This window comes from Xiphophorus maculatus, chromosome 7 (genome assembly GCF_002775205.1).
Source record: "Xiphophorus maculatus strain JP 163 A chromosome 7, X_maculatus-5.0-male, whole genome shotgun sequence".
NCBI classification, from domain to species: domain Eukaryota; kingdom Metazoa; phylum Chordata; class Actinopteri; order Cyprinodontiformes; family Poeciliidae; genus Xiphophorus; species Xiphophorus maculatus.
Window position 1 is genome coordinate 30985599 of NC_036449.1, and position 27196 is coordinate 31012794.

Genomic DNA, 27196 nt, shown 5'->3' on the forward strand with positions numbered 1-27196 from the left:
AAGGCTCAAAGAAACTAAATAAAGGCCTAGTCAAAGTCCAGACATATTCAGCTGAACCGTTCAACTGGAATCATGATGAAACATTGTGAGCATTAAGCTCTGACCTGCAGGTCCAGCCACGTATTTAAATCTTCACAGAGTAACTAGTTACTTTTACTTGAGTAACATTTCTTTAAAAACGTACTTTTAGGAGTATTTTTACTACGCTGTACTTTTACTTTTACCTCATTGACTTCACAGCTGAAGTTACAGGAAAGTTTCTGGACTTCCTGAAGCAGAAACACTCAGACCTGCAGCTTCTGTTCAACTTTCATTTTACTCAACGAAACTCATTGAGAAACATTTTCTTCTGCCTGATTTGATCATTTTGATCCATAAAACACCAACATTTTAACTTTATATTTTGGTCCATCTGATGATTAAATATTAAACAATTGATAATTTGATCAGTTATCAGTACTTAACTTTTTACCAAATACTTTTTTACTCTGAGTTTTTTTAAAAACTTAATTTCTTGAATTGCTACTTTTAATTGAGTAAATTTATGAATTATTTCTAATCTTGTGTTTTGTCTAGTCTGGGTTCCTCTGTATATAAATTTATGTTTTTAATATTTTGTTTCAGTCAACCTGGATGAGCCAGTTTCTCTCTGCTCCCTGTTTTACTTTTAAGAATATTTAGTTGGAAATTTTGTTTTTACTATTTTCTAAATCAGTATTTGTTTAGATGAAAATTTTAATTCTTTAAAAATATATCTAGAAAAGACAAAGAAAAGGTAAATGAGAGGTTCTGATGATTGCTTGGTTCTGACCGGTAGAAGAAGAAGAAGAGTCCGCCTGTCGTATCAAATGCTCCTCCGGTTTCTTTATTACAATCGAAGTGAAATGGAGACAAACATACAGGCGCCTTGCATAGAGTGGAGTTCTGAAAAGTGGAAATGTTCTGGAACCTCCAGGTCCGACCGGAACCTGAGGTTCCTCATGCACAAAGTTCCCCAGACATGAGATGAGTCGGACCGGACCAGAACCGGCCTCCTGGCCCGCTCCGCCAGGCCCGAACCTTTGGTACAATCGGTGCAAAACGGAGATATTTTCACACAACAGACAGACAGACATTTACACACAGAGACTCATGGTTCTGTACACGGTTCTTCGAACCCCAGTCCTGTCAGCTCATTACTAAGATAGACGGTTCAGAACCATGCTGGCCCGGCGGGCCGACCCGAACCGAACCGACTTCACCAGAACCTGACCCAGATCCGTCAATGGAGAGCAGGAATCCTCATGCACAGGAGCTAGAAAGGCGGCACTACTTCAGCATGCAACATGGAGCTACAACACAGCGCCACCTAGTGGTCTCTGCCAGGAGCAGCTCACGGAGCCGGACCGGACAGACCCTGCATGCAGGATTAGACTGGGAAGACTGGGAGCACTGGGAGGATAGTAAAACCACCGTGGCTCCTGTGGTCTGACTCCAACAGGCTTCCGTAGATCTAACATGCAGCGTCTCCAGCGAGAGGACAGACGGATGTTTTATCTTACATTTTGGACAAAGAGCAGCGTTTTACTGAGGACATGTCCCAGAAACGTCCATGTGTCCCAGTTAGGAACAGGAAACCATCAGAGGCACTGGGACAAAAACAAACCTCACATTCAGAAACTCACCTGAGCTTCACAGAAACATCTGGGCTGAAGACGGTGGACCGAGAATCAGGCGACATCTGACCAAACGTCATCAAGAGGTCAGACGCACCAGCTAGCTCCAGCTCTGGAGCGCCCAGGTGTGTTAGCGCAGCTAGCTGCAGCTCTGGAGAGCCTAGGTGTGTTAGCGCAGCTAGCTGCAGCTCTGGAGAGCCTAGGTGTGTTAGCGCAGCTAGCTGCAGCTCTGGAGAGCCTAGGTGTGTTAGCGCAGCTAGCTGCAGCTCTGGAGAGCCTAGGTGTGTTAGCGCGACACCAAAATGGAAAAACATCAGCAGTGACCTTAGAGGAGCAGCTGTCCAGTGGTGGGCAATGCTAACTCAGCTGTTACTTCCACTAATGCTACAGAGCTGTAACGATGTGATGCTTAGCAGAAGCTAACACTAAAGTGCTACATCAACAGGAACAGAGGTTCATGCTAATCACAAACACTAGTTCAGCTAATACAAAATCAACATGTGATTTAGCAGAAGCTAATGCTGATGCGCTAATCATAAACAGAAAGGAAACACACTGCTGCTACTTCAAAATGAGAAAATAAACTACTTGAACTATTCTTAACAGTCAATAACTTTATTAAAACAACCCAATAAACAATGGCTTTGGAGTTTATCTGAAAAAATTAGCTTAGCAGAAGCTAACTGTGCTAAACATATTGAAAGTTAGCAAAAGCACTAAAAGAGAAACCAGATCTGCGTTTAGCGCATTACTGGGAGCTTACCCACCACTGCAGCTGGGTCTGAACTGGGTTGTCAGCAGAACCTGGATCCAAACCCAGCAGAACTGAGCAGAACTGAGCAGAACCAGAACCCGGTCCCAAAGCTGAGAACCTTTGACCTCATTCTAAGCCTGAACAGAACCATGTAATATTTACTATGGCATTCATTATGTTCTGACTCCGGCCCGTCCAGCTCCGGCCGTCCAGAACCTTCTGGTGTTCTGGACTCGTACATTCAGCCGCAGGTTTGGTACATTCGCCACTGAATGGGAAGTGATGTCATCTGTTAGGAGGAAGTGGAGTTTCCACTGGGAGGAAGTGAAAGTATTGCTCATCAGACAGGTGTGGAAAGAACCGGGCTCTCCAGAACCAAACCCATCAGAACCCGGCCCGTCCTCCAGGAGCGGGTCCGGTTTGTGCGAACAGGTGAGTGAGTGCAGGTAACCCCAGTGTGAAGGTCGGCCGGAGCGGCTGCTGAGATAAAGCACACATGTGGCTCAGTGACAGAAACGGGTTCACATGAAACGAGAAACTTTACAACATCCAGCGGTTCTGGTTCTCCGTCCGTCTCCTCAGAGAACCGGAGCGACGGAGGAGCAGCAGGTTGGTACACCGTCTGTTTCTTCTTCTCTGATTCTCCGCAACGAGAGCATGGGATTTCCAGACGCTCCGGAGTTACTCCAAACCGAAGGTGCTGGTCTCCTCCACGGCCGTCACCAGCTTCTCATACAGCATGGAGAAGGACGGGTAGGGAGGCAGGTCCAGCCGGTTGAAGCAGGTATGAGCCCTGAGGGAGACGGAGAGACGGCATCCAACACCAACCAACAGAGAACCCAACTGAATCAGCCAACAGATAAACGGAAGGATAAATCCATGGATGAACTTCAACATCAGGTGATGCTAATTATTGGCCAGTTTCTCCTGAGGCTAAAAGAAACAGAAACTCTGAAAAGTGAAAACTGACCAACAGTCTCAGAACGATCGGGTCCGATCACAGAACCAGCAAACGTTTCGTTACTAAAGGTCAACAGGGTCAAAGGAAACCCAAAGCGGACACTGGACCAGAAACCTGCAGACAGTTTTTCTGACGAAGTGAGAGCCAACAGACGGAGCAGCAGAACCGGGCCAGAGGTCCGGTTGGAGTCGGTCCAGTGGCGATCTGGGCTGCTGGTACTAACAAGGTCAGAATCACCTCCAGAACCTTCTGACATCACAGGAAGCCAAAGGAGATAAACATGGACCAATCAGAGCTGGTGGGCGGGGCTTAAACAGGAAACCAGTCTGAACTGGGAGGCTGTGGTTGGTTGTTTATAACTCTCACTGTTTAAAACAAAAACTTAGATATGAAAATGTGTTTCCATTTAGCTGCCCGATAATTCAGAGAAATTCTCCTAAAGAGTCTAAATTCAACTTCTACTTTCTTAAACTTCCATGTTTGACGTTTATTTGAGTTGTAATTAATAAAATAATCGTCCTTACTAAGACCGCTCTAATAACTCTAACTCTAATAACTGAGACGCTGCTACCTGCGCAGCCTCTCTCTCCTCGCCTCACCTGGGTAAAGATGTGATCTTCCCCCACTTCTCCACGCAGAACCTGCGCGGTCCGTTGCTTCCTCGCAGCGAGGCGAAACCTTCGTAAGGAACGCTCGACGTTCCCGTCACAAACTGTAGCAGAAACAGGAAAACCATCAGCTGCTGAACAAACAGCAGGATTCACACATAGGCCGGATCAATCAGTCCGCGTTAAACTGACTGCCTAGTCAAAGTCCGGTTCAGTTGGTGAATGCTAGCTGACCTCTGACCTCTGGTCCTCCAAACCTCAGTCTGGGTTCGGTTTGAATGTGAACGCCAAGCGGACCAGAGACCGCTCCAAAAGCAGGAAGTGGAGTACAGTGCAGGGCATTCTGGGTAAATACAACCCAAGCTAACGTGCTAGCCTAGAGCTAGCAGCAGAAATGGCTCCTGGTCTTCAGCCAGAGAAACTACTGACCCACTTCAGGGATTAAAATATTATCATTTATATCTTTTAGTAGTTTGCATCTTAATCCAGCTGGAAATTTAAGGTAGAAACTGTAAAAATGAATTGATGCTGCAGAAGCTGATCTGTTTTTATTAATAAAAGCCACAGCAGCTGCGATAAAGTCCAGATTAGTTTCCTCTCAATGTCCCATAACAATAATATTTAACAATAATAATGATAACAGTGCCTGTTGTGTAACGCAGTAACCTCGCTGCGCCAGTCCCTCCACCAGGGGGCAGCACCTCTCCTACCTGCAGCAGCCGCAGCCTCTGCTCGTTGTTGAACCGCTCCACAGCCGCCCAGAACCAGCGGATCACTATGTGGTTGTCATGGTAACCTGGGGGCAGAGAGACGATGATGGTGCATGACTCAGATGGAAAAAAAAACCTCTTCCTCCTTCTCCTCCTCTTCCTCCTCCTGCTGCTGCAGTGACTGAGCGGCTCTGCTGCGAAACATTTGAACAAAAACATCAGAAAACAAAATAAAAACCGTCTGGAGTCCATCAGCCTGCAGCGGAAGATTAATCCCAGATAACAATAATAACAGAAAATTATTTTCATTTAAATTAATAAAAAATAAATGCAAAAAAGTTAATAAAATATGTATTAATTAAAAATAAAAAAAAAATCAGAAATTGAAGTTAAAGAAAATGAAAAAATGATGCACATGTTGGAGCATCTATTTAAAAACTGCAGAATTTAAAGTAACTTCTTCAGTTTTGCTTGAGGTGGTTTTTGTTTTTTCTGAACTTTCCCACAGGAAGAGGAAACAGTTCAGTCAACGGTTCCTCTGCCTTACCAGAGGAACCAAACTCTGACAGTCTCTCCATTTTTCTGTGATGTCCAGCGGCCTCTACTTCCTGCTTCCTGCCATGCGTAGCGTCACCGTGATGACATCACGCTTAGCACTGCCTGGTGGATTCGCTCCGAAGCAGCAGATGAAACTCACATCATTAATATTCTCATTTCTGCCACATTTTAAAAGTTTGATCAGAATTCCCATGACAGTCGGATGGAAGCTGGACTCTTCCACATCCTGTTGGTTTGAGGTGAAGATTCAATAGTCATGATGAAGATCTGACATTTTAATATTTAAGGCCTGAAAAGGACCAGATGATTAATATTTATTATTATTATTAAACTCTTTGCTGTGTTCTGAACTTGTGCATTCAGTCACAGGTCTTCTCTGCGTGGGAAGTGATCTGATCAGGTAGGAGGAAGTGAGAGTGTTGTTGATCTGAAAGGTGCGGAAGGCCTCTGCCTCGTACCTCCTCTGTACTCGGTGTTGTTCCTCCAGTCGGTCAGGTCGATCTCTGCTGTTCCTGCGATGACCAGCTCCAGCTCCCGGGCGTCAAACACCGACACCAGCCGCACGTCCACCACCTGACGAACCGCAGCGCGCGCACACACACACACACACACACACACACACACACACACACACACACACACACACACAGAGGCAAACACACACACACATTAATGTGTTATATTTGTTATATATTTTGTTTCTATAAAGGTTCTCAAGACCAAGCTTTTATTTTGATAGGGTACATCCGCTTATCAGCAGGTGAATGGACCTTACCAAGCTCCGCCCACAACCGACCCACCTGACCGCAAGTCTCACAAACAAAGCCTGGTTGTTTCTCTGTAAACATGACTGATTAGTGAATCATTTCTAGCAGATTTTCACAATAAATCAGCTACTAAATGGACAGAGGAACTAACAAGTTCATGTCATCATCTGGGAGGAGGTTACTGGTTTCTCAGTCACAAACTGGTTGCAAACCTGAGGCCAGCAGGTGTCAGTCCGTTATGGTAGATCTGAACTTTGACCTCAATATGAGAAGCTACAGACTGATAGGAGGAACCAAAGAGCTCTGTAAAGGTAAAGGCAAATCTTCTGAAGTTGGGATATAATTCATTTAATTTCACATAATTACCGCGGTAGAAGCCATTTGTTTGTTAAAATTTAATGAAATATATTTGTTCTATTTGATGTTTGTTGTGAATGACGTAAACTCACAAACTAACGAGGTAATTAGTCCAACGTTTAGAAACTACAGCGGCTGTAATGAGCCACAGCAAAGGGAAACAAAGGTAAAATAACCTGAACAGGTGATCAACTCAAAACCACTCCTACCTTTTTACTCTCTCTCTCTTTGTAGTTTAAGCACACCTGTTACCGTGGCAACCGCCTGCACCCCGCAAGACGAACAAAGATTACGTTAAAAACAACATTCAGTTCGTTACAATATCAAGTTTCCAGGCTTGATATTTATTTATCGATTATTAATCAGCGCTTCCCTGAACACAGCGATGGTTGACTGACTAGCTGTACTTGGTGCTAACGTGGCTAACAGGAGTAACAGTTTAGGCGGCGTATTTTACTCAAATACTCGCAAGTTGTCGAGAGCCCATGCAGCTGCAGCCATACAGGGCTCCGCCATCTTGGAAAAGCAACATCAGGACACCAGCAACACCAGGAGTATGTGGCAAGGCATAAAGGCGATCACAGATTACAATCCATCCTCCCCCCCAGTGGGTGAAGTTGATGCTGACTTTCTCAATGGACTCAATAACTTCTTTGGGAGGTTCGAGGCACTGAACAGTACTCCGGCAAAGAAAACTGTTCCCCACCAGGAAGAGGAGGCACTCTGCCTGGACACAGCCGATGTGTTGAAGACTCTGAAAAGAGTCAACCCACGGAAGGCCCCAGGCCCCGACAACGTACCTGGACGGGTGTTCAGGGAATGCGCAGGTCAGCTGGCTGGTGTCCTAACAGACATTTTTAACACCTCACTGGACCAAGCCACAGTACCAGCCTGTCTCAAAACTGCCTCCATCATTCCGGTGCCAAAGAAACCTCAAGTCACCTCTTTCAACGATTACCGGCCTGTGGCACTGACTCCCATCATGATGAAGTGCTTTGAAAGGCTGATAAAGGAACACATCGTCTCCAGACTCCCCTCCACATTCGACCCGTTCCAGTTTGCCTACCGCCGAAACCGCTCCATTGAGGATGCTATCTCCTCCGCCCTACACCTGAGCCTGGCTCACCTGGAGGAGAAGAACACTCATGTGCGGATGTTGTTCCTGGACTTCAGCTCAGCGTTCAACACAATCATCCCACAGCATCTGGCAGAAAAACTGGGACACCTGGGCTTCAGCACCCCCCTGCGCAACTGGCTGCTAGACTTCCTCACCGACAGACCTCAGTCAGTCCGGATCGGACAACACACCTCCGATGTCATCACCCTCAGCACAGGCTCCCCTCAGGGCTGTGTCCTGAGCCCTCTGCTGTTCACTCTGATGACACACGACTGCGTCCCCAGGTTCGCCACCAACCACATGGTGAAGTTCGCGAACGACACAACGGTGGTGGGCCTCATCAGAGACGACAACGACCTGGACTACAGAGAGGAGGTGGAGCAGCTGGTGGACTGGTGCAGAGACAACAGCCTGATCCTGAACGTTGACAAGACGAAGGAGATGATCGTCGACTTCAGGAAGAACCGGCCCAGCCACGCTCCACTGCTCATCAACAGCTCGGCTGTGGAGGTGGTCAGCAGCACCAAATTCCTGGGGGTGCACATCACTAACGACCTCACCTGGACTGTGAACACCACGTCTCTGGTCAAGAGGGCACAGAAACGCTTGTATTTCCTGCGGAGGATGAGAAGAGCACACCTGTCCCCGCCCATCCTCAAGACGTTCTACAGAAGCACCATAGAGAGCATTCTGACCAGCTGCCTCTCTGTGTGGTGTGGAGGCTGCAGCGCCTCCTACTGGAAGAACGTGAGGAGAGTGGTGCGGACAGCAGAGAGGATCATCGGGGCCCCCCTTCCCTCCATTCAGGACATTTCATCCCAGCGTTGCGTGTCCCGAGGCCGAAACATCGTCAGTGACCCCTCACACCCCCACCATGGACTGTTCTCCCTGCTGCCCTCTGGAAAGAGGTTCTGCAGCATCCGGTGCAGGTCCACCTGGTTCTGAAACAGCTTTTTCCCACTTGCCATCAGACTGCTGAACTCTTAACTGGACTGCACTTAAAATCTGGTCTCCACTTCATACCTTACACATGTACAGAGCTAAATAACTTCTATTTTACTGTCAGTCCTGCACTTTATATTTTATATTTAGATTTATATTCATATTTTATACTGTATTTTATTTTATTCTGGAGTAACCTCACAACATTGGAACCTCAAAACATTGTCCTGAGCCGTATGCAACGAAATTTCGTTCTGTATTCACCCTGTGCATGAAAATGACAATAAAGTCAGTCTAAGTCTAAGTTTAGTCCAAAGCCTTTTCTGCTAAAATAAAACCTTTAGTGTATGTCAGATACAGACACATTGCATATTGATCTGTTTAGCTAACGTCAGACTGTGTAGCAGACAGGCTTCAAGGTGTAGAAGTTGTATCAGTTCTGCCATTATGCTGTACTTAGCTAACGGGAAGCTAAGTGTGTTTGTGAGACGCCACGGAGAATGGGCATCAGCCAATGAAACGTGGCCCCTCTGATAAGGTCCATTTGCATGTTAGTTAAATATTTGGTTTATAGATACTTTATTTTAGTTTGCAGCCAGATATGTAGTTTGTCTGAAGTTAAATGTTTAGTTCAGCAATGGTTGTTTTTAGCTAGCTCAGATTTTACTTCAGTATTTTGTAGCTCAGAGCTACAGCTTTAGCTTGGAGCTGCGTAGCAGTACCTCATAAAATCCTCGGACCAGGCTCTCAGTCTGCTGCGCCACGCCGCGCTCGATGCGCCACTTCACCATCCGCTCGATGTATTCCTTCTTGTTCTTCTCAGACACGGGGATTCCCGCCCCGCCGGGCTTCAGCTCTCTCTCCGTGATCTACAGACAAACAGCCGGTGGGAACTTCGGACAGACACCGGTTCGTTTTAGGGGACGCGTTTAGGGGACGGACCTGTCCGAAGACTTCCTCGTTGACGGTGAAGGTGAGGTCCAGCATGTCCTCGATGTCGTTGTCCTTCATCCACTGCAGGCTCTGGTGGAACTCCTCATCTAGGAACTCGAGGTCGCTGAGGTCACACGGGCTGCAGGCACACAACCAGAACCAGAACCAGTTTATGGGCGGTACCGGGTCTCTAATGGGCAATCTGCTCTTCCTTCTCCCAACGCCAACTAAAAACCACCAATCAGAGCCGGAAGGCGGGTCTTAGCGTTGTCAATTAATCTTGTGTGGCGCTTCTCGTCCCTCCCCTGCTCTCTGCTACACTGCAGCTAGCATAGCCTGCCATGAATGCTAAGCTAGTTAGCATGGCCACCATTAACGGTGGATTAATGGTTTTCCCGTTGGTCCACCATTATCAGTGAGTACATGAGGATGACTGACAGCTCTAAGGCCCGCCTCCTGGCTCTGATTGGTTGAATTTTGTGCATTTCCTCAAACAGTAGCAGCAGCTCAGGGAGATCAATGTGTTCACAGATTATCTGTCTCATAATAAACAGTTTGAACAAATATGGAAAAATATATATTTATAAAAGCTACTGCAGCTTTAAAGGAAAATAAAAACTGCACTGTGAAACATTTCTAAAAGTTTTAGCCCCTCTTCATCAGTCCACAGAGGAATTAATCTGTGCATGATCTAATCATTTTCCCTACACGTGTTTATCAGCCGGACGGTTCTGGTGAAACTTTGGACCTTTCCGACCCGGTGACGCCGCCGGAGGAACCACTCACATGCGCAGAAGGCCTTTATAGAACGGGCGAGTGAAGAACGCGTCCAGCAGGTACTGATGAACCAGAGCCAGGCCCAGAATCCGCCCGCTGAACCGAAACCTGGACCCGGACAGAACCAGAACAAACACCAGGATTCACAGCGATTCTCAGAACAACCATTAGGCTGCTGGTCGCAGCAGACAGGAAGTGCTGACAGGAAGTCACCATTCGTGGTGGTTGTCCACAAAGGCGGACATGGGGCTGATCTGGACCGTGTACGTGTCGTTGGCCGAATACTCGAATAAACCGTAGTACGGGTTGAAGAGCTCTCTGGACACCAGGAAGAAGAACTCTCTGGACGGTCCGCTGTAGTCCAGCCTGAAACACACAGTAACCTGGAGTTCCTCAGGGCACGCTGCTCGGCCCACTCTCATTCAGCAGAACCAAACCTCGGACCATCAGGCATCGTCTTCCTCACCCGTCCTCGCCGACGAAGCTGACGTAGAGTTTACTCCTCTGCAGGTCTTTACGGGAATAACACATGATCTGGTTGAAGGCGTCTTCCAGCAGGTGATCTCTGCGGATGATGAGCCTGGAGACAAACAGAAAAATAAAATATTGGTAAAATGAAATACAGAAAAAATAAAACAGAATGATAAACGTAAAGTTGGTTCAGTTGGTGTCATTTTTACCTAAAATACATTCTGTTTGGACTTTTCTAACATTTTCAAACACAAAAAAAGAAATCTAAGCAGCAGATATCAAAATATCAAATATCTTCAATATCAAAAGAGCCGAGATAAAGTTTTAGTTCATATTAGTAAAATTACTACTGTGGTCTAGTTAAAGTTCATGTCAATGAATAGAAAGACCTGTTATACTTCCTGATGTTCAATATCCAGTTCAGATGCTTTATTGATCAAACATTGTGAAAGATTCAGCAATAAGTGGGTCTAAAAAATGTCATATAAAATGTGAAATATGTCCAGATTCAGATTTCATCATTGGTCTTAAATTGCATTCAGTGACCTGTAAATATTCTTTATGTCTTTTGTTGATATTTTATTTAAGAAATTAAGAACCATCTGGTTACTTTCCCAGCTCATGTGTAAAACCATGAGTAATAATATTAAAGGATGAATCATGCATTAAAGGTGTATTTTTCTGGCGTACTTGACTTTCCCCGGCCCCTGGCCGTAGCCCTTCGTCTCCAGCTTCCGGTAGAAGTTCCTCAGTTTCGCCTCGAAGTCTCTCTTGTACGGAGCGGGCGCTCGCGCGTTGGCGCGCGGCGTTCCTGCAACGAACGGGAGGAAAGTCCAGGTGGGGCAGAGACAGGAGACCATTAGCAGATTACAACCAAATCATTCTGGTGCAATCAGAAACCATGAATGCAGGTTAATCCTGGATTGGTTTGCAGCTTCAGACTCATCAGGTTCCCTTCAGTTCAACAGCAGCAAACATCCAACAAACCAAAACAATCTGGAGGAGTTTGTTTTTTCACACAATTTAATCTGAGAATGATTAATCTGCCTGGAAGGTGTTTGATTTTTCTTTAGACGATAATCCATGTCCTGGGTAAATTCAAGCATTTTTCTGTTAACTCTGTATTTCTGCTCAGTTTGACTAAAACTAAGATGTACTGAACGTGTGAGGTCTGGATCAGGACGTTTGCAGCGTATCTACAGGACGTCTGGCTTTATATTACTTTCTGAACAAACAAAACAATTCATATCGAAATAATCCAAACTTTTTATTGCTGTTGTTTAATAAAAGCTGTGAATGCAATAAAGTGTGAGCAAACAGAGACAGATTTACCTGGAGAGCTCTGAGGAGAAGACAGGCTGTAACCTGGGTGGAGCAACGGCGGCACGTATGACATCACTTCCTCCTCAAACAGGCTGGAGAGAAAGCATGAGAGGTCAAAGGTCAGAAATGAGGCGGCCTAAATTCAGTCACTCAGCAGAACGGAGCGGACTGACGGCAGATCGAATCCAAACACTGAGGAAAACACGGCGGACTGATGAGCTTAAATCAGAATGAAACTGCAGAAACATCCTGATATCTTAGATTTGAATGAATAATTCAATCAGGCCTGTGCTAGCTTAAATTACGACGCAGGAGCAGAAAGGGAAACGCCGCAGCGTTAGCAAACAGCCCACCGGGAAAGACATGGCAGCACAAAAACCGACTCAACAAACTGAAACATCATGTCAGCTCACATCTAAATCAAATCAAAGTCGGGACTTTTTAAAGCAACATTGACAGAAATTGAGAATTGTTAACTATTGTCACAGTCACGTCCCGTGTGTTGGATTTCATCCTGAGTAGATCGACGCCTGTCGCTGTTGATCATCGCTCCCCTTATGTTGACTCCATTAGACACAAAAAGTTAGCTAGTTAGCAAGGGTATGTTAGCAGCTAGTTAGGGGTAGCTTCAACCGCCTCAAGCCAGAGAAGGAAATGAAGATGTCAGTGAAAAACCAAACTTTTGATCGTCTTGTGAGAAATAAACGACAAATTAGATAAAATTCTTCTGTCATGACAAAACTTACGAACTGGAGTCTAAGGTCTCAGTTTTAGATCTGTGAGCTCAAGTCTTTCTTACGATGGACCCGGTAAATGGTTCCAGAACCGGTTTGGATCACCGATCGGGTCTCACCTGAGCAGCATGACGAGGTCGGCGTCGCTGGACAGACGGGCGAGTCCGTTGACGCCCTCGCTGCGGATGAACTGGACCTTCTCCCTGCAGACACACACGGGGTGAAACAGGCGGGGATCCGGCAAGGTCAAAGGTCAAAGGTCGTGTTCAGGTTACTTTAGGGAGTGGTTCCTGGCTAACTCGGGCTGCCGCTCCTGCAGGACCTCAAAGATATTGGGTTGCCGTAGAAACGCCACTATCTTGTCGTTGTAGGCTGGAGGCAGAGAGAGAGAGTCCAGGTGTGTGTCCAGGTGTGTGTTCTGTCCAGAACTGGACCCGGCCCGGCGGACTCACCCACAGGAACCACGTCGTGGTACGGGCTGCGGCTGGACCCGCTGAAGGTGCTGGAGGGCCGGGGCATGGTGGGCAGGCCGCTCTGCCGGGAGTCATCCACCACCTGAGAGAGAGCGGCGTTTAAACTCCTGCTGTGTGAACCAGGCATAAATTTACCTCGTTGTTCATAAAGTGATTTATAATTCATTTCCTCTGAAAACGGTCAGAAAGGGAGTAAAAACTCAGTCAGAGCCTAAATAAAAACAAAACGTCCTTCAGAAGGTTTGGTCAAAGACTGTAGGACCTGTTGACTGACCTCAAGGGAAACACACTGGATAAAGGTTTGACCTTTAACCTAACAGCCTCTCCAGGACTGATCTGACCTCTACGTGACCGCTGCAGCGGCCTCTTACCTCCCCGGCGCTGTGGCTCCGTTGGCGGCTCAGGTGCTGGCGGTGGGCCAGCAGCCCGGTAGAACGCGAGCTCTGCAGCGGCAGCCGGGGGTCGATGAAGGTCGTCGACCGACAGTTGTGATCCACAAAGAAAGGCTGCGGGTCAAAGCCACAAACCCTTAGAGGCTGAGCTACCGACGTCCTAGTCAAAGTCAGGAAGCTGGCCTACCTTCCCAGTGTGGTCGTGCTTCATCTCCCAGCCGCGAGGGAGCTCCAGCTGCTTGTTGGCAAACATGTTGAGGAAGGTCACGAGGTCGCGGTTGTGCTGGTAGCGCTCGAAGTAGTGAGCGTCCCGCCGCACCTTGCTGATCATGTGCTTCAGGCAGGTGTTGCTCGTAAACATGCGGTAGGCACTCTGCACGAAACGCAACAGCAGTAACCTCAGGTAACCTCAGGTGGCCCACATCAGGGTGGTGATCAACAGAAAACAGCTCAAGTTCAGAAACAACCAATCAGAAGCAAAGACTCAGACCGGAGCTACAAACACTGAAAACCAGCAGATCAGACTTTAGTTCATGGAGCCATTGTTCCCACAGGAACTGAACTGGTTAAACTGATTGAACTGGGGGGAGCAGCTTACGGGGTTTGAATGCAACACGGTGAAGAAGTCTGGGCTGCACAGGAACTTGGCGCTGGGCGACTGCAGCAGCAGGGAGAGGCGTGAACGGCCGCTGGAGTGAGCCACGGCGCTTTCTCTGCGATATTCTGCAACAGATTCAGGGAACTGTCAGAAAAACATCTGGACAAGTCTGTGGCGACCGGTCGGTGGCGACCAGTCGGTGGCGACCGGTCGGTGGCGACCTGCTGCTGGGTCAGAGGAAACGCACCAGAGATGGAGTGAGGCATCAGTTCGCCCTCCGGCTCCGGCAGCTCAGCGGAGGATTCCTCTGACCGCTCGCTGCTGGTTATGGTCCTCCTGATGCTCTGGTATCTGTCAGCAGGAGAAACAAACGGCAGTTAAATTAAAAACACGAAGAAAGCAAGGAAACACTTAGCTGATCAGATTTTAAAGGGTTAATATGTTTTGGCTCCAGGTGGCTGGGAAACAATGAATCCTGCTTCTTTAAAATATTCATCACTAAAAAAACAAGATTTCTTTCAGACTCCAGTTTTATCTGGTCGTCGTCAGCAACGAATCCCACCTGGATGACGCTTTGCGTTGCCATGGTTACCTGCGGTTGAGCTGCTCCATCTGCTGGATGGAGTTGGAGCGGGTCAGGCCCTGCGGGGCGGGCGGTCCGGTGGGCCGCTGCCACGTGGTCGTCCTGTTCACATGATCCACGAAGAAGATCCGGCCGTGGCTGTCGATCCGAGCCTCCCAGTCTGAGCAGAGAAAGAGAAGGAAAGGGTTAACGGATCCATCAGCAGAGATCAGAACATGGTGGCTTCAGGCAGACTATTATCCAATCAATTACAACTGATTGATTGATTGATTGATTGATTGATTGATTGACATGCAGGAAACACCTGGACCTGAAAACTGAGTGCAGTTTGAACAGAACTCATGGGTCCAGTTAAAGTACCAGCAGAGTTTAGTTTGTTTATGATAGGAAAGGAAAAGACTTTCCCCCAAAAAACAGTTAGCATGTAGCGTGATGCTGCATGATGCAGCATGATGCTGCGTGATGCAGCGTGACGCTGCGTGATGCAGCGTGACGCTGCGTGATGCAGCGTGACGCTGCGTGATGCAGCGTGACGCTGCGTGACGCTGCGTGACGCAGCGTGATGCTGCGTGATGCAGCGTGATGCTGCCTGATGCAGCGTGATGCAGCGTGATGCTGCCTGATGCAGCGTGATGCTGCCTGATGCAGCGTGATGCTGCGTGATGCAGCGTGATGCTGCGTGATGCTGCATGATGCAGCGTGATGCAGCGTGATGCTGCGTGATGCGGCGTGCAGACACACACACTCACTGGGGGGCAGCGGCTCGTCCACCCTCTGGTAGCGGTGGATGTCGTGGCGCACCGATGGCAGCGATCGGACCGGATGGCCGTTAACAGGAGCGTCTGGAGGAAAACCGGTTCACTGGGTTATTTCTGGGAGATTTCACCGTCAGAGACCAGCAGGAGGCGCCGTACCTTCATCCCTGTCTGTTTCCGTGGAAACGTGCTCCACAGACCGCCCCTCCTCCCGAGTCTTGGTCTCCGCCACTTCCTGTCCGTCATGACCGCCGCCCGCAGCCTGCAGGCTCTGCCTCCTCACGCCGACCTCCTCCTCCTCCTCTTCCTCCTGCGGCGGCTCGCTGGCGGCCGGAGGATCTGCTTCGACCTCGGAGGCCGCCGCTCTTCCTCCTGCCTCATCCTCCTCCTCCTCCTCATCATCCCCAGGTTGGGAGGTCGGTGGCGGGCCGGGCTCCCCGTCTCCCCCCGGATCGATGGCTGTCGTCGCTCCTTCATCGGCTTCCTGCACACAGAACCACCTGGGTCAGAACCAGCTCACATGTGGACCAGTTGGACCAGTCTGACCAGTTGGGACCTTAAGAATGGATGCTGGATCCTGATTGGACGACACCTTTGATGTCATCATCAGCTTGTCGCTGCAACATTGAACAATTCTTTGAGAGGAACTGATTCATAAGACCCAGTTCCTGTTGGAGAACCAAACTCACCACAGCGGTAGCCATGGTAACCGCTCCGCTGTCTGATGAGGAGCCGGCGGTCTGAGGAGCCGTTGCCATGGAGAAGGAATCCATCTCTGACGTAGGGTCTTTGCCTGGCGCCCCTTCCTGTTCCGGAGCCTCCACAGCCTCTGGCAAAGCATCATGGGTAACATTCTGCTCCTCCTCCACCTCTAGGAAAACCTCTGGCTCCAAACCGTCGTCCAGCTCCAGACCCGGCTCTACACCCAGGGCGTCCCCAGGCCCTCCCTCTGCCCCCTGCAGCGGGAGCTCCGGTTCCACCAGGAACAGGTCGTCATCGTCGAGCCCTCCGCCGCCATCAGCAGGCTCTCCGTTCACCAGCAGCGGCGACGGCGGCAGGGGCGGCAGCTCGTTGATGGCAGAGCGCTCCTCGTCCTCGTCGGAATCGATGTGCAGGATGTCGCTGAGCCGGGTGTGCGTGGGGAAGCTGGAGCACTGCCTGGGTGAGGCGGCGCCCAGGGGCCTCTCACCGGGCCCCTTCGGGGCCTCGATGGCATCCAGACCCTCGCTCAGCGACCGCTGGAGGATGGAACGCTCACAAAGTGCCGTCGCCTCCACGAAGCGCGCCGGCCGCACGGCGGGCAGCTCCTTCTCCGGCAGGGCGGCGGCCCCGCCTTCCCACAGGCCATGGGGCCCCTGAGGGCCGGTGGGGGAGAGGCCGGCGGACACCACGCCTGGCAACGGGTGGGGAAGGTCCTCGTCGTCTGACGGCGTTCCCGGGGCGCCGTTCAGCGGCGACAGGCCGATGATGGAGTCCGGCGAGGCACCTGCAGCGGGACGGAGGCTGGTGAGGACAGACAGGTGGGTGGGGTCATAGGGTCACGGGAGAAGAGCCTGGCTCACCATCGGGCCCCGTGGACGTCAGCTCCACCCGGAACTGCAGCTGGCCGCTGACGTGTTCGGTGGGCAGGCGGCGGCACAGCGGGAAGCTGACCGGCTGGACCCTGCACAGGAAACGGGAAGTAGAAAACAAGAAACAGGAAGTAGGAAACAGGAAGTAGGAAGCACAATCCACATAGGCTCAGATATATACATACTCCCCACTCCTTCATCAGATTTCTCCTCCTCAGTTTCGCCTGTTTTCAGGTTTCAGATTGATTTGTTTTCTGGTCTCTGTCCCTTTAATGCAAATAAGCTGCTGCTGGCTCCGCCCCCTCATCTCCATGTTTACTGTACAACCGTCCGTCTGCGACCCAGAAGCAGAAGAAGTTTTGACAATTAAAACCTGCTCTGTCGGGGTTGCTAGGCAACTGGGCTGGGCTGGGGGTGCTAGGCAACCGAGCAATTCCACCTGATTCTGATGTCATAACCAGAAGGTTTTTAAAGCAGATCGTTTTCCAGACACCAAAAAACATAAATTTATTTCCAGAAAACGTCTGGATGATTCATTTTAAGTGTCTGGATGTTTTTCAAGCAGCAGAGACCAAAATGGAAAAATAAAAACATGAAAAATGGTGAATTTTCCTCTTTAAACTGGCTTCACTGGGCTTCCAGCAGTGTCCAGGTCATGATTCTCCTGACCTTTAGCCATATTTGAACCGATGATACTAGAATCTGGAGATGTTTAGAAACTTCCACTGGACTAATAAGTGAGTGTAATGGTTCAAACTGGAACCACCAACTGGAACCAGTTAATCAGTTTAAACTCTCTCTATGACCTTCAGCTCCATTTGTTTAAATATTGAGCTGCATGTATTTGAGGTTTTCAGAAAGTCGCCATGTTTGCGTGTCCTACCCTGGAATCTTCTCGATGAGCCGCTGCACAGGAATGGCCAGCTGACCCAGGAAACGCTTGATGATTGGACGACTTTTAGCAAACTTGTCTTTCACCTCGATGTACAGGATGTCCGTCATCAGCGCCACAAACGTGTATTTCTGTGAGGAAGAATGAGAGGCGTGAGGAGGCGCCAGAGGGAGGCGCTGCGGCCTGAGGAGGAGACTCACCTCGCCGTGCCAGACGGGGTTGGTGGTGTTGGCGATGATGGCCGACCGGCGCTCCTGTCCGTGGTGGCTGAAGACCGGGAAGATGTTTCTCTTCCCAGGATGGATGGACATCTTCAGGTACGGGTCCGGATTGAAAAACATGCCTTTCTTCAAGCCGGTGGAGCGCAGATCTGCAACGAAACGACCTAAGATCATAAACCAGAGTCGACGTCCTGGTTTCTAGAAGCGTGGAGCTGGAGGAGAATAAAACCTAAACTGTTCCACCATGAGCTGCTTGAAATGAATGGAAAATTCAGTTCAATAAAGAGATCAATAAGAGAGATCGTCTGTGAAGTTACAGTCAACAACCAGCAGCAATAATTTGCTTTTAAGTCGTATTTTCACCATATTATTCATTCACTCATAAATGTCACAGTTTCAAACTAAATGTTTAGTTTGCAAGCAAAATATTTAGTTTCAGACTGAATAAGTTACAAGCTAACTAGGTGCTAACTAGGTGCTAACTATGCTGGAGCTATTTAGTAGCTTAATTAGCTCGATGCTAAGCATTTAGCTTAGAGCTAGCTCATTTGAGGTTCTGAATATTTGGCTCTAAGCTAAATGTTTAGCTTGCTATCTACATATTTAGTTTGAAAATGTGCCAACGTTTATAAATGAACGACTGACATGGTGCAGCTCAGCCGTCCCGTCTCTCCTCACCGGTTAAAGTGAAGCTGATGAGTTTCCGTGGATGTTCAACGCCGACCTGCTCTGCCAGACCCTCCACCTGCAGACAGAGCAAACGCACGCCGCTTCGGTTCAGGGTCGTGACCTTTGACCTGCTGGAGTCTGACACGGAGCTCTGGGGTTTCTCTGCAATGGGTTGGATCTGCTGAATGAGCTTTTGCTTGTTTCAATTTATTTATTTATTTTTTTAATTCATCATTTTTTAAATTTGATTTTTCTTATTTAATTTTAAAGTTGTTTTTCTTATTATTTTACATTTTCTTATTTAGTATTTATATTTTATACGTTTTTTTTTACTTGTTTATTTTTAAATGTAATTAGTTTTAATTTTCTTTCTTTTTAATTATTTACATTTTAAATTTTTTAAAGTTTTTTTTCTCCATATATCCGTATGTTTTGGGAATAATCTTCCTCTCTGGAGGGATGAAGGTCAGTGATGACCTTTGACCTCTGCTAAACTGAGTGATTATTTTGATTTGATTAAAGAACTGATATAAACTACATGTAGTTTCTTGTAGTTATTACTGATTAAAATAAAATGTTGTTTTTGTAACATCATTTTAAACAGAAATTTGTTTTATTATTTGAACTTTTTCCTGAAGGTCAATATTTCAGTCCTGGATGTTTATGAATTCAAACATGTTCCAGTATGAGCTGCTGGCTCCATGAACTGGTAACCAGTGAAAGCTGAGGCTCATCCTGCAGGTTGTGATGGATCAGAACCGGGTTGGAACCCACCAGAACCGCCGGGTTCTTCACAGTGATGCAGGGAGTCGTCGCCCTCAAGGCTCCGCTCACCCCGTGGTAATACTTGAAGCAGATCCTGGTCTCCGCTGTGAGGAAGGATAAACATCATCATCATCGGTTCAGACATCCCAGCTTCCCGCTGACCAGGTCTGAACTCACGCTCCATGAAGTAGGGTCCGGGCTCCAGCCTCCAGACAATCTGGCCCCTCTGGGTCCCGTTGACGCCTCGGTTCTTGCAGTCCCACACGTTGGACGGACTGGTCTCATCTGGAAACACAGCGGCTATTTTTACCCCTCAGACATCTGCCGTCCAGCTGCAGCAGCCTGCAGCGCTGCAGCTTTCAGCGCATTTTCTCTGCAGACTCGGCAATCCGAAGCTCACGTTTACCTTTAATCAGTGAAATTCGCTCCAGAAATAACTTCCTGTGACCGCCGAGCAGAAGGACGAACTTCCTGGAGTTAAAAGCACGGATGGGGGATTCCGCTGTACGTAGCACTTTTATACTCAGATTAATGAGGAGTCAAACCTGAGCTGTGTGTGTGTGTGTGTGTGTGTGTGTGCGTGTGTGTAGGTGTGTGTGTGTGTGTGTGCGTGTGGGTCGTTATTGAATGTCTGCTTAGTCGAGGAAAGAGGCGGCTATGAGACCCTGCTGCAGGTTATTAAGTCCTGGCAGTTTCTGATCAATATGAAGTCACCTAACGACCCGGCTGGCACAAACTCTTCTTCTGTGGTTTATTTTCTGCTTCACAGAACAAAGAAAACGTCCAGAATGAGCCTCCAGCAAACGACCTTCCTTCCTGCTTCATTTCTAATGAAACTAGAAACATCTGGCAGCAGAGCGGCATCTTAAACCAGATCAAACTGTTTCTGGTGCAAATTAAATGTGAATATGAAGAACCGTTAACTAGCAGGTGAAGAACAAAAACTAAGATCCTGACACAATTTGAATAACTAAATAAAAACAATTAAAACTAAAAGAAACTTGATGAAGATCTAGAAAGAAAACTAATTTAAAACCTAGAAGAGCAGAAACACAGCAGAGGAAATAATAAAACCAAATCAATAATAAATCTAAACTCTAAGAAGAAACAGCAAATAAATAAACACCAAACTCTAAGGAAATAATAAAATGGGCATCACTTCTGATGAGCTCCTGTTCAGACAGTGTGTGCTTACTGGGTGTTTACTGGGATCAGTGGTGTGGAAGTTTACAGCCAATCCAACACAAATCCAACTTTTTCACAGCAGACTGATTGGACTAAATCTGATATTTCAACCCAGATAAATCCGATCTGCTCCTCTTCCATAGCTACATTCTTAGCTATGTAGCTTTCAGGTCGTAAACTGTTCACTGAGAAGCCGAATCATTTAGAAACATGAAGAACCGCACAAAAAATCAGAAGTGAGCGTCAGAACCTGCTGTGGTCGGACTGATGGTGTTCTGCCGCTGACTGACCAGGTGTGTTGCTGTTTTATGATTTGGCACAAAACAACATGAAAATGTAGCTTCATTTTTAACGGCTTTGTTAAAATATAAACAAAAATGATTAGTAGTGAAACAATAACATGAGCAGAATGGTTATGATGCTCTGTTCTAATCGTAGCGGTAATTAAATTCCTCTCAGTCTGCAGACTGGACCCACAGCAGGCAGGTTCTGCTGGTTCTACCGGGTTTGGGGTGTGAATACGTCTGCAGCTGTAAACCAAAGCAATGCTTGTGCTGACCGCAGAGACAACCCGGCGTTTGGAGTATAAAGTGTCCAGGAGGGGACATCCGCACTCAGCTCTTCCTCATGGGGAGAACTCTCAGCTGGTTCCGGTTCTGGATGCTGATCGCTGGATCGGGTTTCTGCAGCATGGACAGAGCCGCCGAGTCGGATCGCCTCCTTCTGCGTCGGCTCCATGAATCCCCGTCAAATTCACATCTACAAGCAGGATTAGCCCGCTGGGACGGAGTGTGTCATTGCAATGCTGTGTGTGTTGAAACTGTAACGCGTGTTGACTCAGCCTCCAGGCTATTGCTTCAGCAGCTAACGCTTCAGCAGCTAACGCTTCAGCAGCTAACACATCAGCAGCTAACGCAGCAGCAGCTAACGCTTCAGCAGCTAACGCAGCAGCAGCTAACGCTTCAGCAGCTAACGCATCAGCAGCTAACGCAGCAGCAGCTAACGCTTCAGCAGCTAACACCTCGACAGCTAACGCCTCCGCAGCTAACGCATCAGCAGCTAACGCATCAGCAGCTAACGCATCAGCAGCTAACGCTTCAGCAGCTAACACCTCGACAGCTAACGCAGCAGCAGCTAACGCAGCAGCAGCTAACGCAGCAGCAGCTAACGCCTCGCCAGCTAACGGTCCACCCTGGACTGTGGATCTCTCCAGGCTGGACCTGGATCTGCTCAGCGCTCCTGGAATGAAACACCTGGATCAGCTGAAAGCCTCGAGGTCGATCCAGGTCAATCATCCCTCAGACTCAAAGCCAATGAGGTTCCAAACAGACGGATATTCTGTTTGTTTCCTCTGGTTCTGCTCGTCCTCAGCTTGAGGTTTGGATCAGGAGAACCCAAACGGTCCATGAATCACAAGTTGACAACATGAGATATCGTTGGTTACAACAAAAATGATTGCGCTAACCTTAAGCAATAATAATGAAAATTAATTCTGTTAATGCTGAAGCGCTTTACCAACATGCTATAGCATATAGCATTAAAGCGCTATAGTAAATTAGTTTTAACCATTTCTCCACAGATAAACTAAGTGATTTATATTCTTTAACATTTAAATTTAAGATTTAATTGGTAAATTTTCTTTGTAAAATGCAAACAATCATTATAGCTTGATAGTTGTGTTACCATAGCTACAATCTGACGCTATGAGTTTAATCGTTTGTGTCAGGTTGTTCACAAATACACCTCAGCCAATAAGAACCAGTGATTGTTTTTAAGCTCCGCCCCCTCTCCCAGAATGCACCAATCCCTGACTCGAATGTTGCTAGAGGGAAGTTCTCCACAAGAAGAACACAGGACTCCCTGAGTCAGAGGCCCCGTCCCGGCTCTGGACTCACCGATGTGGTACAGCCCGATCCAGTCGGTGGCGTCCACCTCCTCCTTGATGTCCCAGGTGATGACCAGGTTCTGGCCGCGGTTCAGCGTGTACTCCAGCGTGGACGCCGTGAGCGAGGAGCGGCTCTGCGAGGTCACCAGGTCGGTGTCGCTGTTGGCCCTCGTGAGTCCGACTGGGCCGCCGATGACGGAGGCGGAGTCCACGGCCGCCCCGCCGCGCTCCGCCAGCGTCCGCAGGTTCTCCGGGCTCAGCGTGTGGCGCAGGTGGGGGCTGCGCCGGCGGGGGGCCGACAGGTGTTCGCGGCCTCCCACCGGCAGGTTGGGGGGATTGTGGGAGCGGGTCCTGGGTGGGAGAACCGCGGTGGCGAGGGACGGACGCATGCTGGGCGGCGGCTCAGTCACAGACGCACAGAAGAAGAAGAAGAAGAAGAAGAGCGTCTGGACCGAATCTTAAAGCGCCGCTGCTGCCGGATCTGGATCCCTGTGACTGTCTGACCCAAACCGAAGAATTTCACGGACCGCCATGGTCACAGGTCAAAGGTCACAGGAGGGTCACAGGTCAGGTTCAGGAACCTCAGGGGAGCAGAGAGGAAACCAGAGTTAGAATGAAATGAACAGTGAGCAGCCTGAGTCCTGCTGCTGGTGTCCAACATGGCCGACTCGCTTAACAGACTAAATATCAGTTAAATATTTAACCTCAAGCTAATATTTAACTAGCTAAATATTAGTTGGAAGGAAATATTTAGCTTGCAACTAATATAAATACAGCTAATGTATAGCTGGCAAGGTAAATATTTTGGTTCCAACTAGTATGTAGCTAAACTAGTTAGCAATCTAAACATTTAGGTTGCTAACTAAATATTTGTTTGGTGCTAAATATTTAGTTTTAAACTAAACTAAATATTTAGCTCAGTGCTAAATAATGAGCTTACGCTAAAAAGAACCAAACATTGAGAAGCGTCATTCAGCTTCTATGCTGAAATCTGGAACAAACTTCCAGAAAACTGCAAAACAGCCGAAACCTTGAGTTTCATTAAGTGAATGCTAAGCTAGACAGAGCTGCTTTTGAACCATAATTAATATAAAATATGTACAACTTTTCATTAGTTTCATTTATTTTGACACTAAACTGTATTGTGAGTCCAACAGCTGAAGCTTGGTCCAATCCGGGTCACCAACAGAACCGGGATCCCATAGTGTTGATCTGAGGCCAAACTCCTCACTCTCCTATCTGGCAACAACTGAAGGATTTCACTTGTCTCTCATGTGACACGTAAAACCTTTCAAATTAAAAGCGGGGCAACGGGTTTTATCTGGAATCGATGCGGCTGAACAGAACCGCCGACCCGGCCGCCGAAGCGCCGAGTTTCCACCGGGATGAATCAGAAGGAAAGCAGGACGTCCCTGACTCGACAAGATCACACACACACACACCCCTACACACACACACACACACAGTGAAACCTCAGACAGGGATTTACGGGAGAATAAACCTCGGCGCCGTAAATCCGGCTCACGTGGCCGACCCGGTCTGATTCTGGGTCTCCTCCCACAAACCAGCCGCTGTGACGTTGCCATGGTTACGTAATGGCTCCTCACCTCCACAGATGCTGGGAGCGGACTGGACCGGCCCGCAGGTGGAGAGCAGTCCAGCAGAGGTTCTGCGCTGTAATCCCGCCTCCTGTCCGGATTGACCGGATTACCGACCCGTTTCCAGGGAAACCGCCTCCAGCCTCCCAGGGAGCGGTCGTCAGAGGAACCGGTTCGGTTTCTGTGGTTCTGAGCTTTATGGATCCACAACACGCTGCAGAGGGGTCCAAAACTCGGTCTGGGGGCCATTTCTGGCTCCGAGCAGAGTTCTGGAACAGAGCGGATCTGGAACGGAGCGGATCTGTCCCGCTAGCAGAACAGATTCACCAATTTATCTTGCAGAAAAATTATCTTCTTCAAAAAGTATTAAGTGCAAAAAGTAAAGTTTTTGGTTTTTCCTCTGAATTTTGGAGCAGCTCAAACTCTGACCTGCTTTTACTCTGAAACCCAAATGATAAATCAGAAAAACCGGTAGAACCCGGAAACTTCTGATCCGTTTTCTCAAAAAAAAATCTGTTTTCTTTATCTCAATAAAATAATCATTTTGACTTTATTATTGAGCAGATACAATAAAAAAGACAATTTTTAAAAAATATTTCTATATTTATAAATTTTGTTTCCCTTTGTGCTTTAACTGAAGGATTTAGTCAAAAAGTTTGTACAGCTGGCTGACCTTTGACCTCATTAGGGGATGTTTTTATCTCATATTTTGACGATTTAATGAGGATTTCAGACTGATTATTGCTCTGATGTCTCTCCGTACCGGGCTGCACATCATTCATTCATTCATTGATCATAAAATGATCGTTTTCCTCAGTTACTTTTACCTGAGGAAAATGTCTGGCGCGTTTCTCCTCTGGATGAAGAAAAAACTGAAAATGTCTCAGAAACAGAAAAATCGGCAGATTTCCTGTTTACACACAAAGTTTGATTTTATAATTGTATGACATTATTTATGCTCATTTTGTAAATGTTGCAGTGTTTTATGACTACACTATTTATGTTGAAATGTTGCCCCTACTGTTCAGTATTTTCCACAAAAAGAACCAATAACATATTTTCTATATTATTTCAATCATTAGTTTGAAAATTTGACAAGATTTTCCTCAAATATCAAAACATACAGAAATTTTCTTTATTTTTCACTAAATTAATGTTTAAAACTTAAACTGTAATCTGGATATTAGAGATTACAAAATAAAAGTTTGACATTTAGTTCTATTTATTTACATTGTTATAATTTTATTGTTATAATTGTTATAAGTTTCATGCAGTGAAACTTAGTTTTTAATGTAAGTTTTATGACATTAATCTGTTTTATGAACTCACGCAGAGGGAACTAGCTCCAGCTAAATCTGGTGCAACTCAACTTTTATTCAGGTTTTAAATAAACTGGAAAATAAAAATGTTAGTTCTTTAATAATAATAATGTTTATTTTAGTAGATATTTTATCAAATATCTATTTTTGTCTAACGCCTGATTGATCTGAAGATCTGGATCCAAAAACAACAATACATTTTCACACCTTGCTGGTTTTAAACATTTTAAATATTTCTGCTGGTTTTGCTGAACAGTTTTTATTTAATCGCCTGTTTGGTTAATATTCTTTAAATCCTTTTTGTCGGTTTTTAAACGGCCCTGCAGCTCCTCTGGACCAGCCATGTTTATCTGTGGGGAAATAAAACATATTTTTATGAATCTGTGATGTGAAACGAGCTGAGGATGAGGATGAAGCTGAGGATGAAGATGAGGATGAAGGTCTGATCCAGAGGAAGCTGCAGATCTGAAATGCTGCGTTTGCATCTTTAGTTTTCTTCAACTTTGATCAAAGATTTTAAAAGAAAACAAAGAAAACAGGATGAAGGCCTCATCATCATCCTCAGTGTCTTTTACCGCAAACTGATCTGACTGCAGATCGATATGAAGCTGATTGATAACCAATCACAGGCCAGCTCAGCCCCTCTGCCCCCCACTCCACTTCCCCTCGCCCCCATCTGGAGGCCGAAACGAACCGAACCGAACCATGTCAGCAGAATCCGCCTTACATAACAGCGCCGTCCCGCTCCGCCTGTGCGGGACGTGCGGGGTTACTGTGGGAATTCCCTACGTCATCGCCTCTCATGTAGCATGCGGAGCTTCACGCGTGAAGCTGGACGGCATCCCGCATCGGTGCGGAGAACCGCTGCGGCTGTTTCACTGACACGCATCATCATCATCATCATGGTTACCTCTGTCCCCGCGCTGATCACCGCACGCAGCTTACCTTTGACGCAGAGCTGCGGGTGGAGGAAGGATCTCCTCCTGCGGGTCCTGCGGGTTCTGCGGGTCCGATCCAGAGGTGCGCAGGGAAAGCTCAGCCTCACCTTCCTCTCTCTCTCAGTGTGTGTGTGTGTGTGTGTGTGTGGGCACCGGAGGCTGCTGTTTCTGCGGCTCTCTCTCCCTCTCTGCGCAGCTGCAGTCCGGCTGCAGAGCATGCGGCTCACCGGAGGATGGCGTCACGCGTCCGGCTCGTTCCCGCTGAACACCGCATGGTGATGGGGAAAAACCCCGGAGAGGGCGCGATTCACTCAACCTGTAGAACAACACAGACCCTTCCGGTTAAATCTCTCATCATATTAAAATTTAAATATTACGTCTGAAAGCTGCAGCTGCCGGACTGGTGATCCGGTTTTATGCAGAAACATCATAAATCCTGCAGATCAGAGTCAGAGCAGGTCTAACGGTTCTCTAGAAACTTCATCCAGAATGTAGAAACTGTAAGTTTATCCTCTCGTTCACTCCTTCATGCTGACAGGAAGTTCTCCTGAACCGCCATGTCTCCTCAGCGGTGAGCACTGCTAGCTAAAGAGTTAGCTGGGCAGGCTAATCTCAAAACACAATAAACATTAGTTCCGCTTATGCAAAAGAGAAACACAAACATGTTTAGCAGATGCTAATGCTA

General features: G+C 47.5%; 1 protein-coding gene across 2 annotated transcripts; it reads right to left on the minus strand.

The window, feature by feature from the left end:
* Positions 1-839: 839 nt before the first annotated feature.
* LOC102223166 (E3 ubiquitin-protein ligase HECW2-like) lies at positions 840-26723 on the minus strand. 2 transcript variants are annotated; one of them, XM_023336680.1, is made up of 30 exons: positions 26519-26723; positions 22667-23237; positions 19764-19871; positions 19596-19690; positions 18831-18897; positions 18132-18301; positions 17923-18062; positions 17031-17131; positions 16158-16954; positions 15628-15952; positions 15463-15555; positions 14723-14873; positions 14378-14481; positions 14131-14255; positions 13720-13905; positions 13512-13646; positions 13120-13222; positions 12943-13039; positions 12787-12870; positions 11943-12025; positions 11301-11421; positions 10606-10719; positions 10353-10505; positions 10149-10247; positions 9372-9501; positions 9152-9298; positions 5705-5819; positions 4689-4774; positions 3970-4082; positions 840-3202 (listed from the first exon to the last, which is right to left on the minus strand). In XM_023336680.1, exons 2-30 carry the CDS (start codon positions 23043-23045, stop codon positions 3091-3093), a joined length of 4533 nt encoding a protein of 1510 aa, XP_023192448.1. In that variant the 5' UTR covers positions 23046-23237; positions 26519-26723; the 3' UTR covers positions 840-3090. The 2 variants fall into 2 exon arrangements, with proteins under 2 accessions (XP_023192448.1, XP_023192447.1); XM_023336679.1 differs by having other exon boundaries at positions 15457-15555.
* Positions 26724-27196: the final 473 nt, after the last annotated feature.